General features: G+C 43.1%; 1 protein-coding gene across 1 annotated transcript; it reads right to left on the bottom strand.

Annotated features, from left to right (window-relative positions):
- Positions 1-3,630: 3,630 nt before the first annotated feature.
- SNAPC3 (small nuclear RNA activating complex polypeptide 3) lies at positions 3,631-24,735 on the bottom strand. The gene is made up of 9 exons (XM_005154984.4): positions 24,418-24,735; positions 19,480-19,557; positions 18,157-18,241; positions 16,196-16,300; positions 15,459-15,608; positions 10,186-10,268; positions 8,756-8,920; positions 7,682-7,789; positions 3,631-5,974 (listed from the first exon to the last, which is right to left on the bottom strand). Exons 1-9 carry the CDS (start codon positions 24,651-24,653, stop codon positions 5,827-5,829), a joined length of 1,158 nt encoding a protein of 385 aa, XP_005155041.2. The 5' UTR covers positions 24,654-24,735; the 3' UTR covers positions 3,631-5,826.
- Positions 24,736-24,906: the final 171 nt, after the last annotated feature.

Below are 24,906 nucleotides of genomic sequence, written 5' to 3'. Positions count from 1 at the left end.
TGTAGCAACACGCTGGTCACCTGGGGAAATGAAGGTACCCAGCTACAGGCACCTAGAGGCTATAATAAAGCCTATATTTACAACACAGAATCCGCTGAGGTGATTATGGGAAATTAAAACCCAGGATGGAAAGAAGTTTTAGTTTGCAGCAATAAAGGTTTTGAATACAACAATCTCTCACACCAAGGTAAAAATATGCCAGTTGTTATTAAATGATCAACTTGCTTGCAAAGTTTTCCATAAGCATATAATTCATACTTGCATAATGAAATGGAAGGTGTCCATGTAGCAAAGCTGAAGAGGGTACCTCATGTTATACCTGAAAGATCAATAGCCATGGCAATTCCCAGTGTGAAAACATCCTCAGCAGATGGCCGTGGCATTTAGCCTCCACATATCGGGAGTTATAATGACCTCTGGTGTTTCACAACAGGCTGCTGTTGTGGGGAGAGCTGTGCTGTACGTTTTGTACAGCTTGAGTGGGAGACAGCAGCATTCTCATTCAGCTTTCAAGTAGAGGTAGTTACTTCACACTGGCTTCTGCTTGTTTCTAGATACAGCTAGTCACAAAATGTATTTCATGGCCTTGGGAAACTAAAACAACTTCTATTTTCACCCTCAAAATGTTTCTCTAAAGATGTTAACTCAAATGGGAATTCTCACATAGGAATTTCCAGATTTTGACAAATCCTTTGTATTGAACTGTCTTACCAAAAGAAGAGGCACTGTGGATTCAACTAATACACCAAATGGACTTTGCTTTTCAAACATGCGTCAATAGGCAAACACATCTGTCACAACTGTTCAGAGATAATGGGTCACCATGCCCCTACTTCAAAGGCTTACCTGAGAGAGATGCAGAGGTGAAGCTCCTGCGTGCTTCTGCTGAATCAGAAAGTCAGCTGAGTGAGTCACTGAAGTTGTGCTTCATGCACTGAGCTGCTTGTGCTTTTACTGCATTTACAGACCATACGTAACGTACACCCAAAGGCTTCTGAGTGGGAACTGACTAGGCAGGCAGATTTCATTTCCCCAAGAAAAAGGATTATTCTTTTAGCAGAAAGGAAACAAACCAATCAATGCACAAAACTGAACACACAGTTCACTTTGACAGAGGCATCCCTACTCGAACAGTCAAGTTTACTACAGTTTACAATATTGTGCAGCTCTGTTGAGTTGCTCATTATTATAGCACACAGGGGACTGTTGTGACCATGTTACATGTACCCAGGAGCAGCGAGAAGTGACACTGCCTGTATGAGTCACATTTTGCTTTGGAACTTTTCACCAACAGTAAAGATCAAAGGGGCCTGTCATCTTCCTCAACACAAGAAACAGTGTTCTGTATCACCCAGCAAAGCAAAAACTTGCACTGAGGACTGACTCTCCAACACCTTTTGTTACTTCGAAGTTAGCTACAAAGATTCACACTGGCACATCACTTGAGTGTTTGAAAAAGATCAAAGCAAAATGCCAACCACGGATTCAACTCAATGCTTTTTGGATGCAAGATTCACCTACAGTTTTTAAACCTCCACCCTTTTTGCCTCTCCCAGCAAGTACAGGCACAAATCACTGTCAGCACTCAGGGCCCTTAAATTTTTATTTAAATACAACTCAAATCATTTGAAAGTTACACACCCTAACATCACAGAATCATAGAATAGTTAGGGTTGGAAAGGACCTTAAGATCATCTAGTTCCACCCCCCCTGCCATGGGCAGGCACACCTCACACTAAACCATGTCACCCAAGGCTCTGTTCAACCTGGCCTTGAACACCACCGGGGATGGAGCATTCACAACTTCCCTGGGCAACCCATTCAAGTGCCTCATCACACTCACAGTAAAGAACTTGGTGCTTGTATCAAGTCTAAACTTCCCCTGTTTAAGTTTGAACCCGTTACCCCTTGTCCTATCACTACAGTCCCTAATGAATAGTGCCTCTCCAGCATCCCTGTTCAGATACTGGAAGGCTGCTAGGAGGTCTCCATGCAGCCTTCTCTTCTCCAGGCTGAACAGCCCCAACTTTCTCAGGCTATCTTCATATGGGAGGTGCTCCAGTCCCCTGATCATCCTCATGGCCCTCCTCTGGGCTTGTTCTAACAGTTCCATGTCCTTTTTATGTTGAGGACACCAGAACTGCACACAATACTCCAAGCGGGATCTCACAAGAGCAGAGTAGAGGGGCAGGATCACCTCCTTTGACCTGCTGGTCATGCTCCTTTTGATGCAGCCCAGGATACGGTTGGCTTTCTGGGCTGCGAGCGTACACTGAAGCCAGCTCATGTTTATTTCTTCATCGACCAATACCCCCAAATCCTGTTTGCAGGGCTTCTCTGAGTCACTTATCCACTCAGCCTGCAGCTGTGCCTGGGATTGCTTCGACCCAGGTGTAGGACCTTGCACTTGGCATGGTTAAACTTCATGAGGTTGGCATCAGCCCACCTCACCAGCATGTCAAGGTCCATCTGAATGGCATTCCTTCCTTCCAGCGTATCAACAGAACCACACAGCTTGGTGTCATCGGCAAACTTGCTGAGGGCACACTCAATCCCACTGTCCATGTCATCCACAAAGATATCAAACAAGACCGGTCCCAACACCGATCCCTGAGGGACACCACTCGTTACTGATCTCCAGCTGGACATTGAACCATTGACCACAACTCTTTGAGTGCAACCATCCAGCCAGTTCTTTATCCACCGAGTGGTCCACCTATCAAATTGATGTCTCTCCAATTTAGAGACAAGGATGTCATGTGGGACAGTGTCGAATGCTTTGCACAAGTCCAGGTAGATGACATCAACTGCTCCACCCCTGTCCATCAGTTCCGTAGCCCCATCATAAAAGACCACCACATTGGTCAGGCAGGATTTTCCCCTTAGTAAAGCCATGCTGGCTGTCACCAAGCACATTTCTCTTTTCATGTGCCCTAGCATGCCTTCCAGGAGAATCTGCTCCTCCAAGTTTTTGCCAGGCACAGAGGTGAGACTGACTGGTCTGTAATTCCCCAGGTCATTCATTTTCTCTTTCTTGAAAATGGGGGTTATATTTCCCTTTTTCCAGTCATCAGGAACTTCACCTGACTGCCATGATCTTTCACATACAGTGGCCAGTGGCTTAGCAACTTCATTCGCCAGCTCCTTCAGGACCTGCGGATGGATTTCATCAGGTCCCATGGACTTGTGTACATTCAGGTTCTTAAGATGGTCTCGAACCAGATCCTCTCCCACAGTGGTCCCAAGGTCTTCATTCCCAGAGTCACCGTATCTGCCCTCCAAGACTTGGGTGGTATGGTCAGAGCCTTTGCCAGTGAAGACTGAGGCAAAGAAGTCATTAAGAACCTCAGCCTTCTCCAAATCCAGGATACCCAGTTTTCCTGATGGATTCTGAAGAGGGCCCACATTGTCCCGAGTCTGTCTTTTATTTGCAAAATAAATATTTAATAATATAATAAATATAAGAATATATACAATATATATTATATATAAAATTTATAATATTTTTGTTTTATTATATTTATTTTTATATAATGTATAAAATAAATATAATAATATAATAAAAATATTTTATTACATAGTATTATGTATTACAAGAGATTTATTAAAAGAAAATAATAAATTGCCAACAGTCTTGCTTAAAAAGATGTAAATATCAAACACAGAGAGAAGGTATTATTAAAAAATATATTTTCTCATTTTTCACCATTAAGTTATTAATAAGCCTGCTTGTAAGTTCTGATCAGCCACTAACCACACTAACCACATTTAACAAGCAGCCAAAAGACAGATATCCAGCTGCTGTTATAGAAATTGAACTGCAAATGGGCAGCTGGGTGCAACGCTGGATTTCATTCACAGGACTCATTCTGAAAGACACATTAAATCAAGACCAGATTCGTCTGTCCTGCAATAGCTCCTGGGAAGCATTTTTTTAAACTATGATTTAGTGTAACCTTTTTGTTCTGCTTGCCATTTGAGTCCTTTGGTATGAAATAGGACCTGATCACACAAATAGCAGCTTCTCATACAAGTCCTTCTCTGTTTGTAGTTAAGCACTATACACACACAACTCCTGCACCCAGACTTACTGTAAGTACAGGGCTGACCCTAGTGAAATCTCTTCATCTGCAGGGACAGGAATCTTGAAATACATTTGACCATAACTTTTTACTGGAAAGAAGGTGAATGGTTTGAGTGAAGGACAGCACACCAAGGCAGAATTAGCTTAATGAAAGAATAAAATCACATTTTGACAACTCTTTTCTCCATGCAGCTAAAGAAAAAAATCCACACAAAAATCCTTACTGATTGCTGCCTCAGAACTCAGCATAAGTCATCCAACAAGCAAACAGTACCTGTAGAAATTATGTGAGCTGTCTCCATTATTTTGGTTCCAATACTAAAGAGAAGTCGGAAGCCCATATGTTATCAGGAGACAGCCGAAAAAGAAGGCTGGGGCAGGATGAAGGGTAGCAACTCACTGAAGTTGCAACCAGTGTACTGCAACTGCTGCTACAGCACCATAAAGCAACACAGCCCCAGCAGTCTAACTGGTGACAGTTCTGCAGGTTCCTGAGGGGTAAGTACCCGCTCAGCACGTGCTGTGACAAGTGCTGGTGCTGAAGAGTTCACTGCTCTGTCTTCAGGGTACAGAGGCCAACAGCTGCCTGACTTAGGTGACAAAAAAAACCACTTTCGTCTTAAACCCCCCACAGATTAATATTCACAAGACACTTCTGTTTCAAGACATTTAAGGTAATCAGTAAGCACTTGCAGGATCTACTGCCACAGGACCTCAATAGAATTCAATGTGCCAAATACACTTCTGTATGCAGGTTATGAGTTGGCTGTTTTTCTTTTACTCCAACTGGAACTAGAGTTTTTTGAGAACTAGCTGAAGCTTTCAAAAGAAAAGCAGTAGCACTACTAGCTTGCCTAAACAGCAAAGATCTCCACTAACATTAACTGAATTCCAGACTTTACGAAGCAAGGCACTGGATACATTCTGTCTTGGCAAGCAGAATTTCAACTTAACAACAGACTAGCAACTACAAATTGGTCATATTTAAAAAAAGCAACAACACTTACAGTCACAGGATGATACTAAAAAAGCAGTGCACAATGAACAGTATGAACAGTTAAAACTTCATACACAGTAAAGAGTCAAAGTAATCTGGAAGACAGGCCACAATTCAGTCATCAGTGAAATGTAGCTTACTTATCACAGAATCAGCCCTCAGTCAGCAAGGACAGCAGCAGCTCACAGATGCAAGCACCTCTGCTTGCAGGAAAAGACTTTAGAAGTTAACAAGCACCTTGAGCTTCCCTCTCAGAATGTATCCCCACAAATGCAGTGCTCCCCACCCTTCTTCAGAGATGACAACTGCCAGAGTTTTCAAGGTGAGATGCCCAAAGACCGTGTTTTCATCTTCTGGTATTAACAAGGCCTTGGATGCACAAAACTTTTCAAGTCACAGCTGCTTTTTAAGGTATTCTCTCTTGAAACCCGTATTTTTAAAGTCCGTAGTCTCCAAACTACCATCTTCTAGCCCAAATGTATTAGAAAAACGTAGCTGATAAAAACAGATATTTGAGCATATTTTTCCATAATTACTCATTTTTTAAAATCATACTTGCTTACTGAGAAAAGGACACCAGAGAGACTTCATGTGCAAAGGGCTCTTTCCACCTCAGGGGAGAGGATAAAAGCCTAATCTAAACCCCAACAGGACACCCAAAACTCAAGCTGTGTGATGGTTTTAAAAACCAGAGCAACAGTTTCACCAATGCACTTCACTAAATTCATTCTGTCTCACGTCGGTTTCAGTTGAAAATTCCAGGATCGACGTAAGGATATGCAAGAAATTCCCCCAGTTTATTGCCTTCCAGATCATAATGGAGCATCTGAAAACAAACATCACAGAAGAAACAAGGATCCTCTGGTGCCAGACTGTCATTGTTGGTTACCCATCTGCAGGTTACAAAACATAAGCGTTTCCATGTGAGTATAACACAGTTGTGATACTTAAGTCAGTATTTTACTCAGAGTTGGGGATGGCAGCACCAAACATCAGTGATAATGTCATACTGACTCCCACCCCAACACAGCTCTTTTTCCAAACTCCACACCCATCAGTGCCAATCCCAGCTGTTATCTTTCACTACTACAGCAGCATCTCCTGAGGAGCTCCTCACATTGCCAGAATGGAGCGTAAAGAAAAAGGTCTCCCCCACAGCCCCCCAAAATATTAACAGGAATCTTCTGTCCACCCCATGGCCATTTAAATCATAAAAGATAAATCTGTTTGCCCTTAAGGTAAGAAAGTAAGAAACTGTGATGCAGAGCAGACACATGAGTGACCCAAACTACAAGTCTAAAAGACAGACCTGGATGATGAAGATAAGACATAGAAAGGATTGCCGCACACTCTGGCAAGCACTGAAGTTAACATGAACACAGCTGCCAGTACAAGGAGGGCTCACCATGTTATCAAGCAATTAATTTATGGTAGGACACAGGGGCCATGGCAGCTCAAGACTTCCAGTGATTAAGGATGGTATCTGCACAGATTAGAGCATGCAGAGCAGCCAGCCAAAGCTGCTCTGCTGTCCATGGTTTAGTACCTCCCCACTTGAGCTTAGTGCTTAATCCTGGTTTTAAATTAATGCATTTACATCACCTCTGGTAAAGCCCTTCCTATCCCATCCTTCCCCCATACTGACCATTTGGCTCCACCTCTCCTTATGGTCAAATGCCTTGCAGATTACAGCCACCTGCAAAGGCATACTGGGGGCTCTGCTAGGAGCACCAGGATGGCCTCCCATCACCAGAGGAATTGGCTCCTTGCCTGATTCCAGGGAAGTCCAAGGCCAAATAAGCAACATAACAAGGACACAGCTGCAGTGCCAAACTGAGGCTGAAACCATAAGCTGCCCTTGAGGAAAAGACGCGGCAGTGGGTGTTCTTGTAAGTAATTGATTCAAACCTGTAAAATCAGGGAGCCTAGCCTAGTCTGTAGAACTCATTTAGAGACACTTCTGCTGTGTCTACTGAAAGGCTTTCTCATGTCTAAGTAAACAGCACTAACATGAATAAAGAGCACCAAATTGCTCTGCAATAACCGCAGAAAACCCATGCATCACAAATAGTTCCTTCAAATACAGCACAGTTTTCAGGTAGAGGTTAGGAGTCTACCTCTGGGGAATGCTACAGTCCTGAAGAAATCTCTGCATTTTACCACATTGCATTTGAACAGATCCATTCTTCCCTCTACTTAGAAGCTAGATTTAATGAAAGCTCAGTACAATTTCTGGCAAATGAATCTGAATCACGTATCTTGTCATAGGGCAAAAATGCAGCAATCCCCCCCCAAAAGTAAGATATTCAAAAGCAGTTGTTGAGAGCCAAGCTCTATGTATGCAAAAGAATGTGAGCAAATAATTAACCTCTTCATCACTGCAGATCTTTTGATCTCCCTGAACGCTACCTGCAGGAGGTCTTTTCCTGGGTAGAGAAAGGACAACTGCCTGAAGAGTAAGACTGCAGAATATTTGCGTGAATATTTTTCACATACCTTATTAAATATGTACAGAGCTTTGGTGGTTTTTATTTTTTAAAGTTATTAGCAGCACCTACAGAGACATTTAATAAGACAAAAAGACCAAGAAATTAGCGTACCTGGCTGTATACATTTTGCACACAAAGCATTTTCTGGTACATAGCCAGTGTTTCTTGATTAGCAAGGGATAGAGGTTCCTGTCCAGGCAGTCATCATAATGAATGAGCCTTGAGGGAAATAAATAAATATATAAAATACAATAAAGACTCGGCCACATTGGAATTTGTCTGAGCATGGACACTGAAAATAAGGCATGACTTAAATTCCTGTGTAAACTGTGACTAGACTTCTGCTTAGCATTTCTTGTCAGAGACGAAGAGCTGGAGACAGCCTGTTGCACCACCCATGGATTTTATGGTTAGGAGTAAATTCAGTATGTGCAGTAACTCAGAAATCTTCAGAACATCTACTTTAGATGGTCTTTTCAAAGATTTTACCTCCTACAGACCAACAGGTAAAAATATCACAGGCAAGTGTTTAGAAGCTCACAATTCTGAGATCACTTGCTTGCAATGTCTATGCCTTTGAGTTGTATTCCTCTTGAGGGGCACCACTTATTAGCAATATTTTGGTACAGCAGGCTGGGAACTCAAAACGATCTGCAACTCACTACAATCAGAGAAGTGCTCTATCTATTATGCACTGGGTATACACAATAGTTCTACTATTGATGTTGCCACCTCACAGTCAGTACTGCCTCCTCTTCCTCTCCTTCTATGCATCTAGGCCTGCTACTTCCACTCCTCTGCTCTCTGTTCAGCTCCTTCCCCTTTGTACGAAGTCTAAACTAATAAGCCCATTGACTCCAGCCACTCCAGAATCAGTATGCAGATCTGGAGTACACAAGCTGACCTTGCACAGAAAAAAACTTATCCCTGTGGGTGCCATTCCTCACATACCACAGTCACGCTGTGCTAGTTAGAAAGCTGTCCTTTTATGCAGACAAAAAATGGGAGATTACCTTCTTCCTTGCAGAGTCAGTCATATGTATGTGGAATAAAATCTTATATTAGCTCTGTAGCAGGCAGCAGAATAATCTTAGTCTAACAAATATTCAGCCTTTAACATCTGAAGTTTGTCCACAGAAGTCTTGCTTTCAACTCCCTAAGGACTCAGGGAGAGCAGTAACTTACCTTATGTCCGTGATGATAATGATGTGCTCACAGTCCCCTTGGTGGCAGAAAAGGTATGGGAAGCCAATTTTGAGGGACAAATCATTAAATGTGTAGTCCTCCATATCATCGGACTGAAGATTTACATAGCCTCTGTCATGAGATTCTGACCACTCAATAACAGTTCTGAAAACAGAAAGGTCATCAGCATAGCAAAGCTATAAACTGAATGCACAGAAAAGGAAGGCTTTGGGGGACATGCAAAACCTGTCACTGTGATTCAGTTAAAAAGATGGAAATCAAAACAGCTCATGACGTTTTGTAATAATTTAAGGTAATTTCACAGCAATACCACATCCTCAGGGAACTGTGTGCTGTTCTCATGGAACACCTGCCTTTAAATCACCAGGTCGCTTCCTGAGGAGTTCCATGTAGTGTACACTCCTTACAGCACCAATCCAGGTCAGGACGTTTGCAACGCAACACTTCTCAACCATTCCAACAATTCAAGTTACAAGCAGGTCATTTCTGTTCTTTGGTCAACACCTTTGTTTTATTGTATTAAAAAGCTTTTTTTTGTTTCTGCCAAGGAGAAACAAAGCTGAAAATCGAACACTTAAACTTCCAAAATTTAGCACTGGAAGAGCACTGATGCAACTATTTCTTGGCTTTTCAGCACACTCCTATCACAAGCTCTTCCATGAAGATCATTGTTGCTCATGGATAGAAAGAAAAGGAGCAAAGTAACTTCTCTGAAGTCACACACCAAGTCTGGCATAACAGGAGCAGAGTGCAAACTCACAGCTCATCCATACCATCCATTTTAACATCTCGGTCTCCTAAATATCATTAAATGCGTCAGCAAGCCCATACTTCCTTAAAACAAACTAGTTTGCACATTTTAAATGGGTATGATGTGCTCAACCAGCATGAAGTACAGCTCCAAATAAGAGATACCTGAGTCTCTTGGCAATACCACCTCAGATTTCTTTTTCCAACAGTGGCTGTCCCCTTGTTGACTTCACCATGAAGGTATCCAGTGTATTTTCAAAACTGCACAAAAAGCTCACTTTCACACAGCTGAGCCTGCTGTCCTTCTAACTCACAGGCAGGTCTTTTGGTGGTAATCACAACTAGGGAGGGCACTTAAAAGCCTGTACAGACTGGCATCTGTCACAGCAACCCATCCCAACAGAGCAAAACAGGATTTTAGGGAACAAACATGCATTCAGCCCCTTTTCAGACAGGAAGTGAGTGGAAGGAATGAGCAGAACAAGTAAAGTTAAACTTTCATGTGAAAATCAGTTCAAAGTGAAAAGATACAAAGAAAGTCCATTCTAGCTTCATAGACAACACATTCCAGCCTTTAAAACACCACAGATCATCAATAAAATGAAATAAATTTTCTGTCCCTTAAGGTTTTCCTTAATCAAAATCTACAAATACTGTACCTGCTGAGATCTCTGCATTCTGGGTATCTTTTATCATTATAAAAGATACCTTCAAAATAGAAGAAGGCAGATTTGTAAAGATCCTGAAAGAGAGAGAGAAGGTCTGCATTAGTGTTATGGGAGACTAAAACACCTTAAACAAGAACAGATTAAAAAAAAAAAGCACTTTATGTATATAAACTATGGTAAGAGACTTCATTCTACAGGTTTCTAAGAAAAGCTTTGCACTGGTTTTAGATGCTGATGTGACAACAAGGCTTATATGACTGCTAGATGTGCAGTTGTTCTATTGATACTATTCTCAAGCCATTACAGGTTATTTTAGTGCTCTTTTCTTATTTCTATCCCCATCTTAGGGGTTACATATTTCCCCAAAAACACAGAACAGGAACTCAAGCATCACTGCACTAACTGAGCAACTGCATGTCATGGTTTAAACCAAGCTGCACAGAGCTCGTGCACTTCCTCCCCTTGCTCCCCCAACTCCCGGAGAGTTAGGAAGGAGAATCCAAAGAATGTAGCCCCCACGGGTTGAGATAAGAACAGTTTAATAGCTAAGGCACAACAAAAATCACTACTGCTACTACAAATAATAATGATAAAGCCAATAGCAAGTGAAGAGAATACAACACCTCACCAGCCACCGACCCACAACTCACCCCACCCTGCCCGACCGAGCACCGGCTGATACTTCCTCCATTCCCCCAGAGCTCCAGCCCTTCCGGGTCTCTCCCGGTTACATCCTGGGTATGACGTGCTATGGTATGGAATACCTCTTTGGCTAGCCTGGGTCAGGTGTCCTGTCTCTCCTTCCTCCTGGTTTCCCCTCCTTCCCTGGCAGAGCATGACGCTCAGAAAAGGTCTTGGACAAACCAAACATTTGAGCAGTAACTCAAAACATACTTGCTATCAGCAACCGTTCTCAGCCCGAAAGTCAAAACACAGCACTGCACCAGCTACCAAGAAGGAGAACAATGACTGCTACTGCTCAAACCAGGACACTGCACAACACTGACTTAAAAAAATTTACAAATACTAGTAATATTTTTGAAAATTAGTAAGATGTAGTGGACTGCCCCTCCACACAGCTGCTCTCTCACTCCCCCCTAACAGGACAGGAGGAAAGAAAGCATGAGAGGCAAGCTTACAGGCTGAGATAAAAGCAGCTTAACCAGAAAAGCAAAGGTTGAATACAGAAGTAAGGCAAAAAGAAGAGATCCATTCCCTGCTCTCCACCAGCAGGCCATGTCCAACCACTTCCTGGGAAGCCGGGCTTCAGCTTGCATAGTGGTTGCTTTGAAAGACAACTTCTTTAACCTTTTCCCCAGCTCTTAATGCTGCACAAAATGTCACGTGGCATGGGGCATCTCTCCAGCCAGCTGAGGCCAGCTGTCCCAGCTACATTGCCTCCCAGTCTCCTGCCTACTCCCAGCCTGCTGCTTTTCCTAATATCTACTCTAAACCTCCCCTGGCGCAGCTTGAGGCCATTAACTCTTGTCCTATCACTTGTCCCTTGGGAGAACAGACTGAGCCCCATCTCTGCGATAAGGCTGTCCCTGAGCATCCTCTTCTTCAGATTAAGCAACCCCAGTTCCCTCAGAATCCTTCACTCATGGATCTCAAGAGCATTTTGATAAAGTATTTTTCCAATGTACATCAACATGAAGTTTTATCACAGTGAACTGATCCCAATCTCTACACCACTGTGTACAGGACACATTACACAGCGCCCCAGCTCTCAGGTAAGTGAAGGCCGTATTTATTCATCAAAAGATGCATGTGCAGGCAGCTCAGACATAATGACTGGGGAAGATACCTTTGAGGTGCATGGCTCCCTTCCATGATTAATTTGGTGACTGACTGCTCCTCACAGGACATGCCTTCCAGGCCTTCCACCAGCTTTGTTGCCCTTCTACAGTGCATTCAAGAACCTTCACATCGTTCTTGAATTGTGAGCCCAGAGCTGCACATGGGGCTCAAGGTGAGGCTGTTCAACGCTGAATACAGGAGGATAATCATCTCCCCTGACAAACTTATTTTGCTGTGTTTGATGCATCACAGGGTGCAATTTGCCTCTTGGCTGCCAGGGCACACCACTGACTGAGCTTGTTTCGGCCACCCCCCCCAGATCCCTTTCTACACAGCTGCCCTCCAGCCACTCCTTTCCCATTCTATACTTGTGTCCTATGCTGCTTCATCCTAGTTGCAGAATCCAGCATTTGAACTTGTTAAATTTCATCCCATTAATTATTGCCCAATGAAGAAAAAGCAAAGAAGAAAAATCACAAAACCCCAAAGTAGCAAGAATAAGAGAGAAGTTAGGCCATTTATGCCAATAAAATCCAGAAGTCTCTTATTCTCTGAATAGGCTGACAAGCAATGTTTGTTTACTTAAACAATGAGAGCAGTAACTTGATTCTTACATTATGTTCGAGTTCTCAAACTGCAAACTTCAAGAGAAGCAACACCTAACTTACTTACACAGCCTTTGTCCTGCAGACTCTCAGAGCACCATGATTTAAATCAGTCTCTAAGATCCTTAAATTAGTCAGAAATTATTTTCTCCATTTGGAAAAGTTAACATACTTTTAGTAGGTCACGGTGTCACTCCCTTCCTAGGCTGGAAGGAAGAAAACTCTACCCCACTGACGGCTGATCTCCTGCCTGCTGAAGCACACACAGTCATGAAGACTGTATTGAACCTATACTTCAATACAAGCTGCAAATTCACAGTCATGCTTGAGGAAAACAAACAAATAGAATGAATGCACACCACTCATTAACACCTCCTGGAAGGCTAGGCATAGTGGCATGCACATACTTTGGGGAAACTGTTGATGTGAGGAAGCCTAATCTCAGCCTTGTTGAGGCCATGACAGGCTCACATGACTATCCTGCATACCCAGTTTCAGAACTCTTTGGTCTCAGAAATAATCAGCTAACACTTTACTAAACAATGGTAGACAGACTCTGTCATTTACTTTATATAAATGAAAAGACTATTATCTTTTCACTATTGCGTATATAGGTATGTAGCTTCCTCTGGTTTCACTCAGATTGTAGATGTTATTTTATCTCTATCATATTGATAAAATACTGTATTATTAATATGTAATCTTGGCAAAACAGCTAGGCCCCAAGGGTGATAATCAGTGAAACAGAATCTAGTTGGAGGCCAGTAACTAGCAGAGTACTCCAGGGGTCGATACAAGGTCCAGTTCTGTTTAACTTCACAGAATCATTACGGTTTTAAGGGACCTCTGGAGACCATCCAGTCCAACCACCCTGCTAAGGCAGGGCCACCTAAAGCAGGTTACACAGGAATTCATTCAGGTGGGTTTTGAATGTTTCCAGAGAGGGAGACTCGATGACCACCCTGGGCAGCCTGTTCCAGTGCTTTGCCGCCCTCAATGTAAATAAGTTCTTCCTCATGTTGAGGTGAAACTGCTTGTGGTTTAGTTTATGGCCATTGTTCCATGTCCTGTTGCTGGGCACCACTGAAAAAGAGTCTGACACCATCATCCTGGCACCCACCTTTGAGATATTTATATGCATTAATGAGATGCCCTTGATGACCTTAAGAATCATCAAGCTAGTTGATTCTATGGTTCTATGAATGAGATCCCCTCTCAGTCTTCTTTTCCCTAGACTAAACAGGCCCAGCTCCCGCAATCTCTCCTCATGAGAGATGCTGCAGACTCTTGATCCTCCCTGTGGTCCTCCATGGACCTTCTCCTTGTCTTTCTTGTACTAAGCCCAGAACTGTACACATTGCTGCAGATGCAGCTTCACCAGGCAGAGGGGGAGGATCACCTCCCTGGACCTGCTGGCCACACTCCTCCCCAAGAGGCCTTCCTGGCCACAAGGGTGCACTGCTGGCTCATAGTCAGCTTGTCATCCACCAATACTCCCTCAGTCTTAATGGTCTAGATGTTGAGGCAAAGTCTACCCTCAGTAAGTTTGCTGCTGACACAAAACTGGGAGTGGCTGTCGCTCAAAGGAGCCATGACAGGCTGAAGAAATGGACCAACAGAAACTTCCAACAAGGAGAACTGCGAGGTTGCGCACCTGGGGAGGAACAACCCTACGCACCACAGTATGCTGGGATCTCTCACCTGGAAAGCAGCTTGGCAGAAAAGGACCTGGGCGTTCTGGTGGACACCAAGTTGAACATGAGCCAGCAGTGTGCCCTTGCAGCAAAGGAGGCAAATGGGATCGAAGTCTTGCCAGCAGTTTGAAGGAGGTGATCCTTTCCCTCACCTCAGCAGTGGTGAAGCCACACCTGGAGGGCTGTGCCCAGTTCTGAGTTCCTCAGTAAAAGAGAAACACAGGCATACTGGAAAGAGAGTTCCACAAGGGCCACAAAAATGAAGGGAGCGAAGCATTTCTCTCATGAGGAAAGGCTGAGAGAGCTGAGACAGTTCAGATGGGAAAAAAAGGTTCAAGGGGATTTTAATACACAGAATGAGATACAATGAGCACAGACTGAAACACAGAAGGTTTCCTCTGAGCATCAGGAAATGTTTTTTATTGTGAGGCTAACCTACCATTGGCACAGGCTGCCCAAGAAGTTTGCAGAACCTCCATCTTTGGAGATATCCAAAAGCCATCTGGACATGGTCCTGGAAACTGGGTCTATGTGGCCTTGCTTGAGCAGGGCAGCTGGTCCAGATGACCTCCAGAGGTCCTTTCCAACCTCAATTGTTCTGTGATAGGATGTATGTTGCATGTATTACCAAAATTACACAGTTTCAGTATTTTCAATTAGAGTACTTTTTCTTTTTTTACTCTTTTTGCACATTCCCAGAGAACACCTTCCAACTGTGGGACAGGGGAATAGTCTTCACTCCTACTTTTGATCAGCACCTAGTTGCAAACATCACAGCATGCAAGGTCAGAGTGGCATGGCCTACATTTAGCTTTCTACTCGTATTTCTATTCTGGTGTTTTCCAATATTGCACAAAGTCAGTCCCCAGGGATACATCTGTGTGAGAACTCATTACCAGCATTACTGCTTCTCAGTGGTAGCATTAATGATGTTTTTCTTGACATTGCACAAAACAGATCAGCTTGGTAATGCCACCAGGAAGTTATTTACTCACAGTGCAACCCACTAGCAGAAACAATATAGTTTATTTAGTAGTTTATTTAGTGCGTAGTTTATTTAGCACTAGTTTATTTAGTGCTGAAGAAAACAAAACTCTGCTTCCCTCTCTCCTGTACATTTTCAAAGCTTGTACACATGCAGAGGGTTCCACAAGGAAGATTTTACCTTGCTTACATGTTCTGGTGCTTGATCTGGCTGACAGCTGAACTCACCACCTATCTGGAAGTCGCTGACGCAGGAAATTGAGTCTCTCAGCTCAGTGAGCTTCTGGCTGCCCAGTACAAGGACTGTCTGATAGGGTTTGTAATCTTTATGCTATGAAGAAAAAAAACATACAAGCTTCAAATAAAAATCATTTGTCAGCATTAGTACTGCTCTTCAGCTGTCAACTTGAGAATCATTTAGATTGGAACAGACCTTTAAGATCACCAAGTCCAACCATTAACCTAGCCACCTAACCTACCACATCCACCACTAAACCATGTCAGCATATGGTACATCACCTCTGTGTACAAGATTTTAAACAGAATTTTGCCTCAACCTCTCCTAAGGCTGCTATTTATTAGTTGCATTTTGTCACATGCCCCACCAGAAAGTGTAGGAAAGACAGGAAGTTTGAGTATACTTATCCTAGATCCAGAAAGAATACTTCAGGATTTGAGTATTTCGTTTCAGATTTTGAGCTGTGAAATCAATTAACTGCTAAATAGTTAGTGTAATAATTGCCTTTGGAAAATCAGTAACAATGAAAGCCAGATTCTGGAAAAACTTTTAAGTTACACAGTTGAAGGGTTTACCACACTCCCTCAGTGGACGCGCTGATTTTAACAGCTTAGGAAAGCAAGATGTTACCTGAGTAGGGAAGAAACATCAGAATACAACCTAGAGAATTTAGTACCAACCTTCTGAAATATGACAGGGTAGAATATGTTTAGAGTTAAAAGTAGCTCTCCCTCCTCAACTAGATCTGTAGGACTGTCTGGCCTCTTTCCACTTGCATGTGATTCCTGGAAAATAAAGATACGTATGTATATATGTATATATGTATATATATAATATTGGCAACCAGTTATATATCATAGCCCCTCAATAAAAGTCTGAGAAACACTGTTTTAATTGCAACTCATTTTTGACTGTATAGCCTTCTGAACTGGTAACAGCCTACTTCCTCCAAGATGGAAATGTGAGAAGCCGCTGTAATTATTGATTTCAAGTATCTCCCATCATCCCTCAGCTCTGTGCTAAGGTGCTTTCAGCAATTATGAGATAGCTGGCTACTCCTTGCACAATGCCAGGTCCTACATAAAGGAATTAAAGCTGCTACTCTGACCTTATGGAATCCAGCTGCTACCAACTTCCACCATTTAATGCTTTCAAATGTTTTAATGCGTTCACATGTAAAGAAAGATTACAACACTCAACTTTAGAAATACTGGCCTAGAAAACAGCCATAGGATGAAGTATATGAAAATAAAAATCAGTGCAACACTTGCTCTTATTAGGGAAACTTGACACTACTGGAGCTCTCAATTTTTCAAAAATCCTGCACTGCCCTTGCCACGCTACTATTTTACAAAAGAAGTGAAAATATTTCCACATTTCCATCCTACTTTATGTTAAAGACAGAGCCCAGCTGTGAGAATATGGGGGGGCACTTTTCAGTAGTCCTGTTTCCCCCTTTTTCAAGAAATCATGAGAGAATACTGACTGCATAAACACTTCCCACCAGCATAAAGTGTTCTTCAGATTCAGGAACTGAACATGTACTGAGACTTCAGTTCTGAGATCCTTGCATCTCCCTTTTTCATGTGACACATTCCAAACTCATTTTTCTTATTGCTCTCTTCCTGTTCTAGTACACCATAGTCCCAATCAGCTGTGACACAGAAATCCCTTACCACAGCTTAAAGGATGCAGTAACTGATCATGTGCTCATTTTTCAGAAACAGAAAACACCACTTGTTGAAACGCTCTATGAAGATTTTTATTGCAAGTGTTTGCTGAGACGTGTGTCAGGCTCAGAGTTCAACATAGCTGTTGCATTTCAGTTCGCACACAATGCTTAAATCATGTGCCTGGGTCTCTGGACAGTTGAAACAAAACCACTCACGACAGACCAAGAAACCTCAAGGGTAAAAAATGTTTTAACAGTCACAAGTGAGGCTCCTTCCCCACTACTTCTCCATCCCTAATTTTACAAAATTCATGGCTTGCTTTCTCAAGCCTTAGACTCCACCACTGTAAAATTTACGAACTTCACTTTTCTTGTTTCAGACTTTAATTGTGAAAAAATCTTGAAAAAAGAGTTACTAAGCATAGTTAAAGGAATTCCAAGATGCTTTTGCAGGGCTGATCACTATGCTCCTGGTTCCTATCAGCTCAGAATGGCTCAGAAACTTGGGTTACAAAGCTCAGAGTTAGGATCTTACTGCCACCATGTGGCAGTCCTACTGTCTTCCTCCTTCAGTCCTACAGAAACTAGCTCACATTTACACGTTTCCAACAGAGGACTCCAGGAGCAAAACCTTCATGTGTTTTGTCTAGCTCTACAATAAGTTCACATAATCCTCGTTACACCTGATCACCTTCACAGTGCTTTATTAACAACCAAATAAAAGCAGATGTACAGCAGTAATGAGCCGGAGTTCCTCTTTAGTACTTCTGGTACTTACAGGCCATAGGAGCAGAGTTCCTGCCCTATCTTTCTATAACATGTCTTTAATCTTAATCATTACCTGCAAAACCCTGCCTGCAAATATTTACACTGAATAGATATTCACAGTGATGAAAAAACAAAGCAATCAGACGCTGGACTTTTGCTGTACTGAACTATCCCGAGATCCTAGGATGACAGGGAACTTACCATCTCGTAGGCAAGAGTTTCTTGTCTGCAAGCCCGATCCACAATAATTGTTTCTTCTCTCCTCTCTAATGCCTCTTTTCTAATTCTGAGGGGCAAGAACATGGGACAAAATTTCATTCAACAACTTCCATGCAGAATCTGTAAGTATACTTTAAAATAACACAAGCCACTACAGTGCAGCTTCAAAGAGCAGGACTTCTAGCTGTCTTAGTATGACAGACTAACTTAAAATACTCTTGTCTCCTGATTCCTATATAACCTGGTCATGCATAGCTGGCGTGTAGATTTCAGCTTTGTTTTTTTTTTTGCCTTAAGTGTGAATCACAGGTTGGTTGTGGACAATTTTACATTTCTGAGAAAAAAGAAAACCAGCAAAATTTTGTGTGAGGAAGCTCTTTACAGAAAGCACGGTTTGCTATCTTCAAGGAACCTGTTTCAACTATCCTTTGCACTTCAAAGGAATTCGATTCATGTTCAAGCAAAAACCAGGAAAAAACTACAAATATTCTTAACCCCATGACACAGATACTTTTCTAAAAAAAAAATCAGTATCATTTGTAGAAGAAAGAGTATTATACATAGAATATCTACTAAAATAAATGTATTTAACCCCTGCATGAACAGCAAATCCTTCTGTACTTCTGGCACAAGTCCATCTACTCTCCAGGCCTCCCCAAAGGTTTTCAGTAACAATCAGGCTTAACACTGATGACAATCCTAACACTTTTCTTTACATTCTACACAAACTGAAATTCAAGTATAGCAAAAACCGGACCTGGCTGAGCATAACTGACAGTATCTTAACATATATTGTTCAACATCTGAAATGCAGAGTAGGTATAGATAAAGCTATATATCTATATATCTATATATATAAAGCTAATATATCTAGCTATGATTTCAGTACTTAACAGTTTGGATGTTAAAATGTGACTGCAGGTTACTAGCTGTAAGGGCTACAGATTTATTTCACATGGCTTTGGAGAAACCTCTCATCAACAATAATGAGAAGTCCCCTGCACACTCTAAATTTGGGCACTAGTTCAGAAGGACACGGGTCCAGAAATCCTAAGTTCTTCCAATGAGAAAGATGGCATATTCTGTCTAAATAAAAAATTTGTAAGTAGCATTCAAGCAGAAGGCTCATACCAATTATCCTGTCATAAGCTGGTGTTTCTCACCTTAGAGTATTTCTGAACACTGCTTTCTGCTTTCTGAAGCAGACCAATGCTTGGGAAAGGAACAAGCAGCCAGCCATGCTTCTGTGTGTGTTTCCTAACCCACACCATACCAGGGTATTGTAAGTCTACTGTAACAACATACCGTAGAGTTAGCAGACTGTTATCTTCAGGAATAACATCTGGGTCCTCTTCTTTATCAGAAGACATTAACATATCAATGCTAGGGCAATAAAAAACATAAGATCACTATTATACAGGTACAAACATGGGCAAGCCACCACATTTACACAAGCTGTCATTAAGCGGTATTAAGGCATTAATCTATACCACATTTCTTCCAGTGGGAATAAGACATTTCTGTCAGAAGTGGCAGGCCCACTTTTCCTTGTATCCTGCTTTCCATTCTCAGATCTTTTCCACCCTCACTCTTCCTGTGTTTGCAGAGAATCCAGAGTAGAGCTAACCATAGTTTTTTTGCTGTAGTGCAAATCCCTGCAGGTTGTGGAAAGGAAAAGTGGAACTGCTTTGGCTGCAGCAATGACTTAAAAGTGATCATACAAATACCAGATTTTTATAATCACACCCACTGAAGTCTTGGAAGGTGTTCCTGTATGGCCTTTTACACAGGCCATGGTGGAGCTTCTCCTGGGTAACTCCAGTACAGCAAGTAGAACCACACCACTAACATTTGGTCCACATTCCTGAGGAAACCAGACTTTACAAATGGAAAATATGTGCTAATCCCTCCAGAAACTAAGGCTTAGCAGACAGTGCCACACACCTAACATATAGAAGTGCAGGCAATACGAAGCATGCACTTCAGCCATAACCATGGGATTCCACCATGACCCCTTTCCTGCACACAAGACATGCTCTCAGTGCATTCAGTCATAGCAGAGGGGAAAACACCGGCCATACTGTTTAATGGACACTGACATGAACTGTAGGACAGTACCAAGGGACAGTAGTTGCAGGTCCCATTTGAAAAAAACATGCAAGGTGTTTTGCAAAATTTACGTCCCCTAGAAAGGTATTTTAAGGCAGCTAGAAACAAAAAGGGCAAAGAAAAGTCTGTGGAAATTTGGACATGGAAATAGGATATCAGGGAAGCCTTTAATCACCGTGACTTTTCTCAGAATATCCTAGCAGCCCAAAGAACCTTCTCAGTTTTAGAAATTCAAAGATGCTTTAGTATTTTGTCTGATATTTTCATAATAAGCAGATACAATATTTGTATTACTCTTCATATTGTATATGTTTTAAATGCAGTACTTTCATCACCTTTGAGACACTAATACTACAAGACACTAAATACTAATGCGTCAAGATGCCAAGGCTAGCTTAATGCAGCTTTATAACACGTCCCTACAGATATTTACAACTACCCCTCCTAATAAAACAAGAACGTGAATTAGCACTGAAGTGGAATAAGGTACACGTAAGTCTCACCTCTGTTGACCTACCTAAAACCCACACTGACTTGAGGCTTAGACTCTGTCCTACATGTACACTACAAATCACTCAAAAAGCAAAACAGAATAATATGACTTAGCATGTCCACCATTCAAGCCCTTAAGTTGCTCAAATACGAATAACGAATTCCAAGGTAAACCTGTGTTTGCAGACCGCAAAGACATTTTAACAAAACTTAAACCCTTACCCTACCGACATGTTGGTTATTTAAGAGAACTACTGACGTTATTTCCTAGTTAAGGAAACCACTTCTGCACCTGTTTAAAATATGATGAAAACCCAAGCAATGTCTTAGCAATTGTCTACATGCAATGTAAGCAGCATGAAAAGCGTTTTTACTGAGTCAAATTTGAGTGAAGATGGATTTTCTTTTTTCCCTGCATTCTGTTTGCAGTAACATATTACAATAATAAAATAGAAGGAAAACAAAAATAAACAACAACATCCCGAGATGCACAGAGTTAAACAACATTTAACCATTATGGCAGTTTTCCTTACCAGAAGACTCTAAATTGTCAGGAATACTCAAATGCACACTGTGTCACTACATTTAAAAAAAAATAATAAAAAAACAAAACAAACTTAATTATGAGTCCAGATTAAGATTCTCTTAATCTATTACTATTTTAAAAGTAGATACAGGAAGAGTATCCACATCTTCCCACACAAAGAAAACCTCCTTAACTTGCCCTAAATTCCCTTACAAGTAGTTCACAGTCAGAAGAATCTGTGTTTATATCCAGCATGTGCCCATTTCAGTGCCTAGAAAACCATATTTATGCTGATAATAAATGTGTCCCCAAGACATCATAGAATAGAACTTGGTGGAGCCCAGTGTTCACCTCTTCTCAAGGGAGGAATACAAACTCAGAGCAGGCAAGAGAAAGTGATCAGAGGTAGTGATTTGAGGTTGGCCAGTGTTAAGGAGAGACTCAGGAGGTTAGGTCTATTTAATTTAAAAGCAAAAACACATAAAGATTAGGAATTGGGATTTCTAGCCTGTGCAGTGGACAGGTCACACCAGGATGTGCAGGTTTATCTTCATTCTCCTGCAAAGCCAACAGGCAGCTGCTAGCTGATTTGTTCTCTCCCACCATAGACTTCCCATTCTTTTTTTTTCTTTCCCAAACCTTTCCACAGTACACTCAGCAGCAAACAGCACAGCTCTGTAACACCAGCAAACACAGACAGCAGATGAAATATCGTAGTCATAGACTGAAGAAAGCAGAATGGAAAGCAAAATGAATGAAGGAAAAGAAAACCTGAAGCATAGAAAATCATAGAATCATAGAATAGTTAGGGTTGGAAAGGACCTTAAGATCATCAAGTTCCACCCCCTCTGCCATAGGAAGGGACACCTCACACTAAACCATATCACCCAAGGCTTTGTCCAACCTGGCCTTGAACACCACCAGGGATGGAGCATTTACAACTTCACTGGGCAACCCATTCCAGTGCCTCACCACCCTCACATTAAAGAACTTCCTCCTTATATCCAACCTAAACTTCCCCTGTTTAAGTTATAACCCATTACCCATTGTCCTATCACTACAGTCCCTAATGAACAGTCCCTCCCCAGCATCCCTATAGGCCCCCTTCAGATACTGGAAGGCTGCTATGAGGTCTCCACGCAGCCTTCTCTTCTCCAGGCTGAACAACCCCAACTTTCTCAGGCTATCTTCATATGGGAGGTGCTCCAGTCCCCTGATCATCCTTGTGGCCCTTCTCTGGACTTGTTCCAACAGTTCCATGTCCTTTTTATGTTGAGGACACCAGAACTGCACACAATACTCCAGGTGAGGTCTCACAAGAGCAGAGTAGAAGGGCAGGATCACCTCCTTTGACCTGCTGGTCATGCTCCTTTTGATGCAGCCCAGGATACGGTTGGCTTTCTGAGCTGTGAGCACACACTGAACCCAGCTCATGTTCATTTTCTCATCGACCAATACCCCCAAGGCTTTCTCTGCAAGGCTGCTCTGAATCTCTTCTCTGCCCAACCTGTAGCTGTGCCTGGGATTGCTTCGACCCAGGTGTAGGACCTTACACTTGGCATGGTTAAACTTCATGAGGTTGGCATCAGCCCACCTCACAAGGTCCCTCTGGATGGCATTCCTTCCCTCCAGCGTATCAACAGAACCACACAGCTCAGTGTCATCAGCAAACTTGCTGAGGGCAAACTCAATCCCACTGTCCATGTCACCAACAAAGATGTTCAACAAGACTGGTCCCAACACCAATCCCTGAGGGACACCACTTGTTACTGGTCTCCAGCCGAACATTGAGCCATTGACCACAACTCCACGTACAGCCATCCAGCCAGTTCTTCATCCACCAAGTGGTCCACCTATCAAATTGATGTCTCTCCAATTTAGAGACAAAATCTGCTTGGAATTCCATTTTCATATTTTCAATAATTTGGGGAATAACTCTGATGGACATACTCATAACACAACACCTGCATTTTTTATATGCACCCTTTAATGCAGAACACTGAAGGAAAATCCTAGCTATATTTACCAAATTATGCCTTCTGCATTGCTTCTGTGCCTGAAAGTGAACAACCTCTATCTTGCATTGGCAATAGCTTGTAAATACTTCTACACCTTCCAGGAAACAGTATGTGAAGGACAGAGCTTGCACAAGCAACAGAACTCTGACATGTCTTCCTTAGTGATAAGCCAGAGGCAAATCATTAATCTTGACTCTGTAGGAATTACTGCCTGAAAACAGGCTTTATACAGGTGCGAGACGATTCTCACTATTCACGACCTAAAACCTTCCAGCTGTAGTATATTTCATTTCTAGATGGTTCTCTTCTTTCAACACTAGTTTGCAATTCACTGGTCCACAAATATGAGTAAGTTACAAGTGCAAAACAAGAGAGTGCCTTTTCTTTCCCAGCCCTAGTGCCACCTGGGCTGTTACAGCAACAGCACAATGAGCACAAAGAAGCACTTGCACATCTTGACTTCACCTCCAGCCCTGACAGAAAACAGTCTGTAGAGGCCAAGGGCAGAGGCAAGCTCAAAAGTTAATGTATGTTGCCATTAGCAGGGCTTATCTAAATGATGTTAACAAAAATAGATGCCTAGCTCTTTTTCTTCATAGAAGGTATGCCTTTCATTTTGCAACTGGGGCCTCTTAAAACCATGCATATTCCCGTAACTTCAAGTTCTACCTAACAAGTAACACCTTGTCAAGTATTTACTTAAGTAACTTGTTAAGTGCTGAACTGGTCATGCCGTAACAGTTTCAGCTAGCGGAGCATTACAGTCTAGAAACACTATGGTTTCCTTTTCCACAGCGCATACACCCGGGAGACAAAACCCCACGTGCCCCAGACCCCGAAACAGCCGTTCTGGACAGATTTGCCCGAGCACCTCTCGCCTCTCCTTGAAGCACCGGTGCAGACCCTGAACCACAGCACCCCCAGCCACGCCCCGGTGCGGCCTCCCCCGCACCACACCGAGCGAGGCCGCAAGCTTCCCTCTAGGGATAGAGCAGCAAGTCCCGGCCTGGGCAAAGACAGAGGTTTCAGCCCTTCCTCGGGACTCCCGGCAGGAGGAGCCCCGCCGCCCCCACCCGTCACAGCCCGCGTGGCCACCACCTGCACACTTCCTGCAGCTCGGGCACCATCTCCACCTCGCAGCCCAGCTCCGCCACAATGGCCGCATCCTCATCGGCCGCCGCCTCTGCCGCCAGAGAGAGGTCGGGCGGCCCCAAGTGCTGCATCCAGCAGCGGCCGAGCGCGCCCACGCGGAACGCACGAGTGTACAGCTCCGCCGCCTCGTAGTCGGGCGCAGCCCCGGCCGCCTCTGCTTCTGCCGCTGCTGCCGCCGCCATGGCCGCCAGGCCCACACGCAGCCCGCTGCAGCCTGCAATCCACACCGACTACGCGTCACGGCCGACTCAAGCTCCTGGGCCCTGTGGGCGGGCTCAGCACCGGCGGGCTTCCTAAGGCGGGCGTCCGGGCACAGGCAGGCTGCCCGGAGCGGTGCCGGTCTGCTGGAGGGGAGCGGAGCAGAGACCCCGGGGGCCTGGGTTAGGCCTCCGCGCCTGCGGGGCTTCCCGCGTTGCTATCACGGGGGAGGAAGAG

Source organism: Melopsittacus undulatus, chromosome Z (assembly GCF_012275295.1).
Source record: "Melopsittacus undulatus isolate bMelUnd1 chromosome Z, bMelUnd1.mat.Z, whole genome shotgun sequence".
In the NCBI taxonomy this organism is placed as follows: domain Eukaryota; kingdom Metazoa; phylum Chordata; class Aves; order Psittaciformes; family Psittaculidae; genus Melopsittacus; species Melopsittacus undulatus.
Note: the sequence above shows the minus strand (reverse complement) of the source record. Positions and strands in the feature narration are given on the sequence as shown.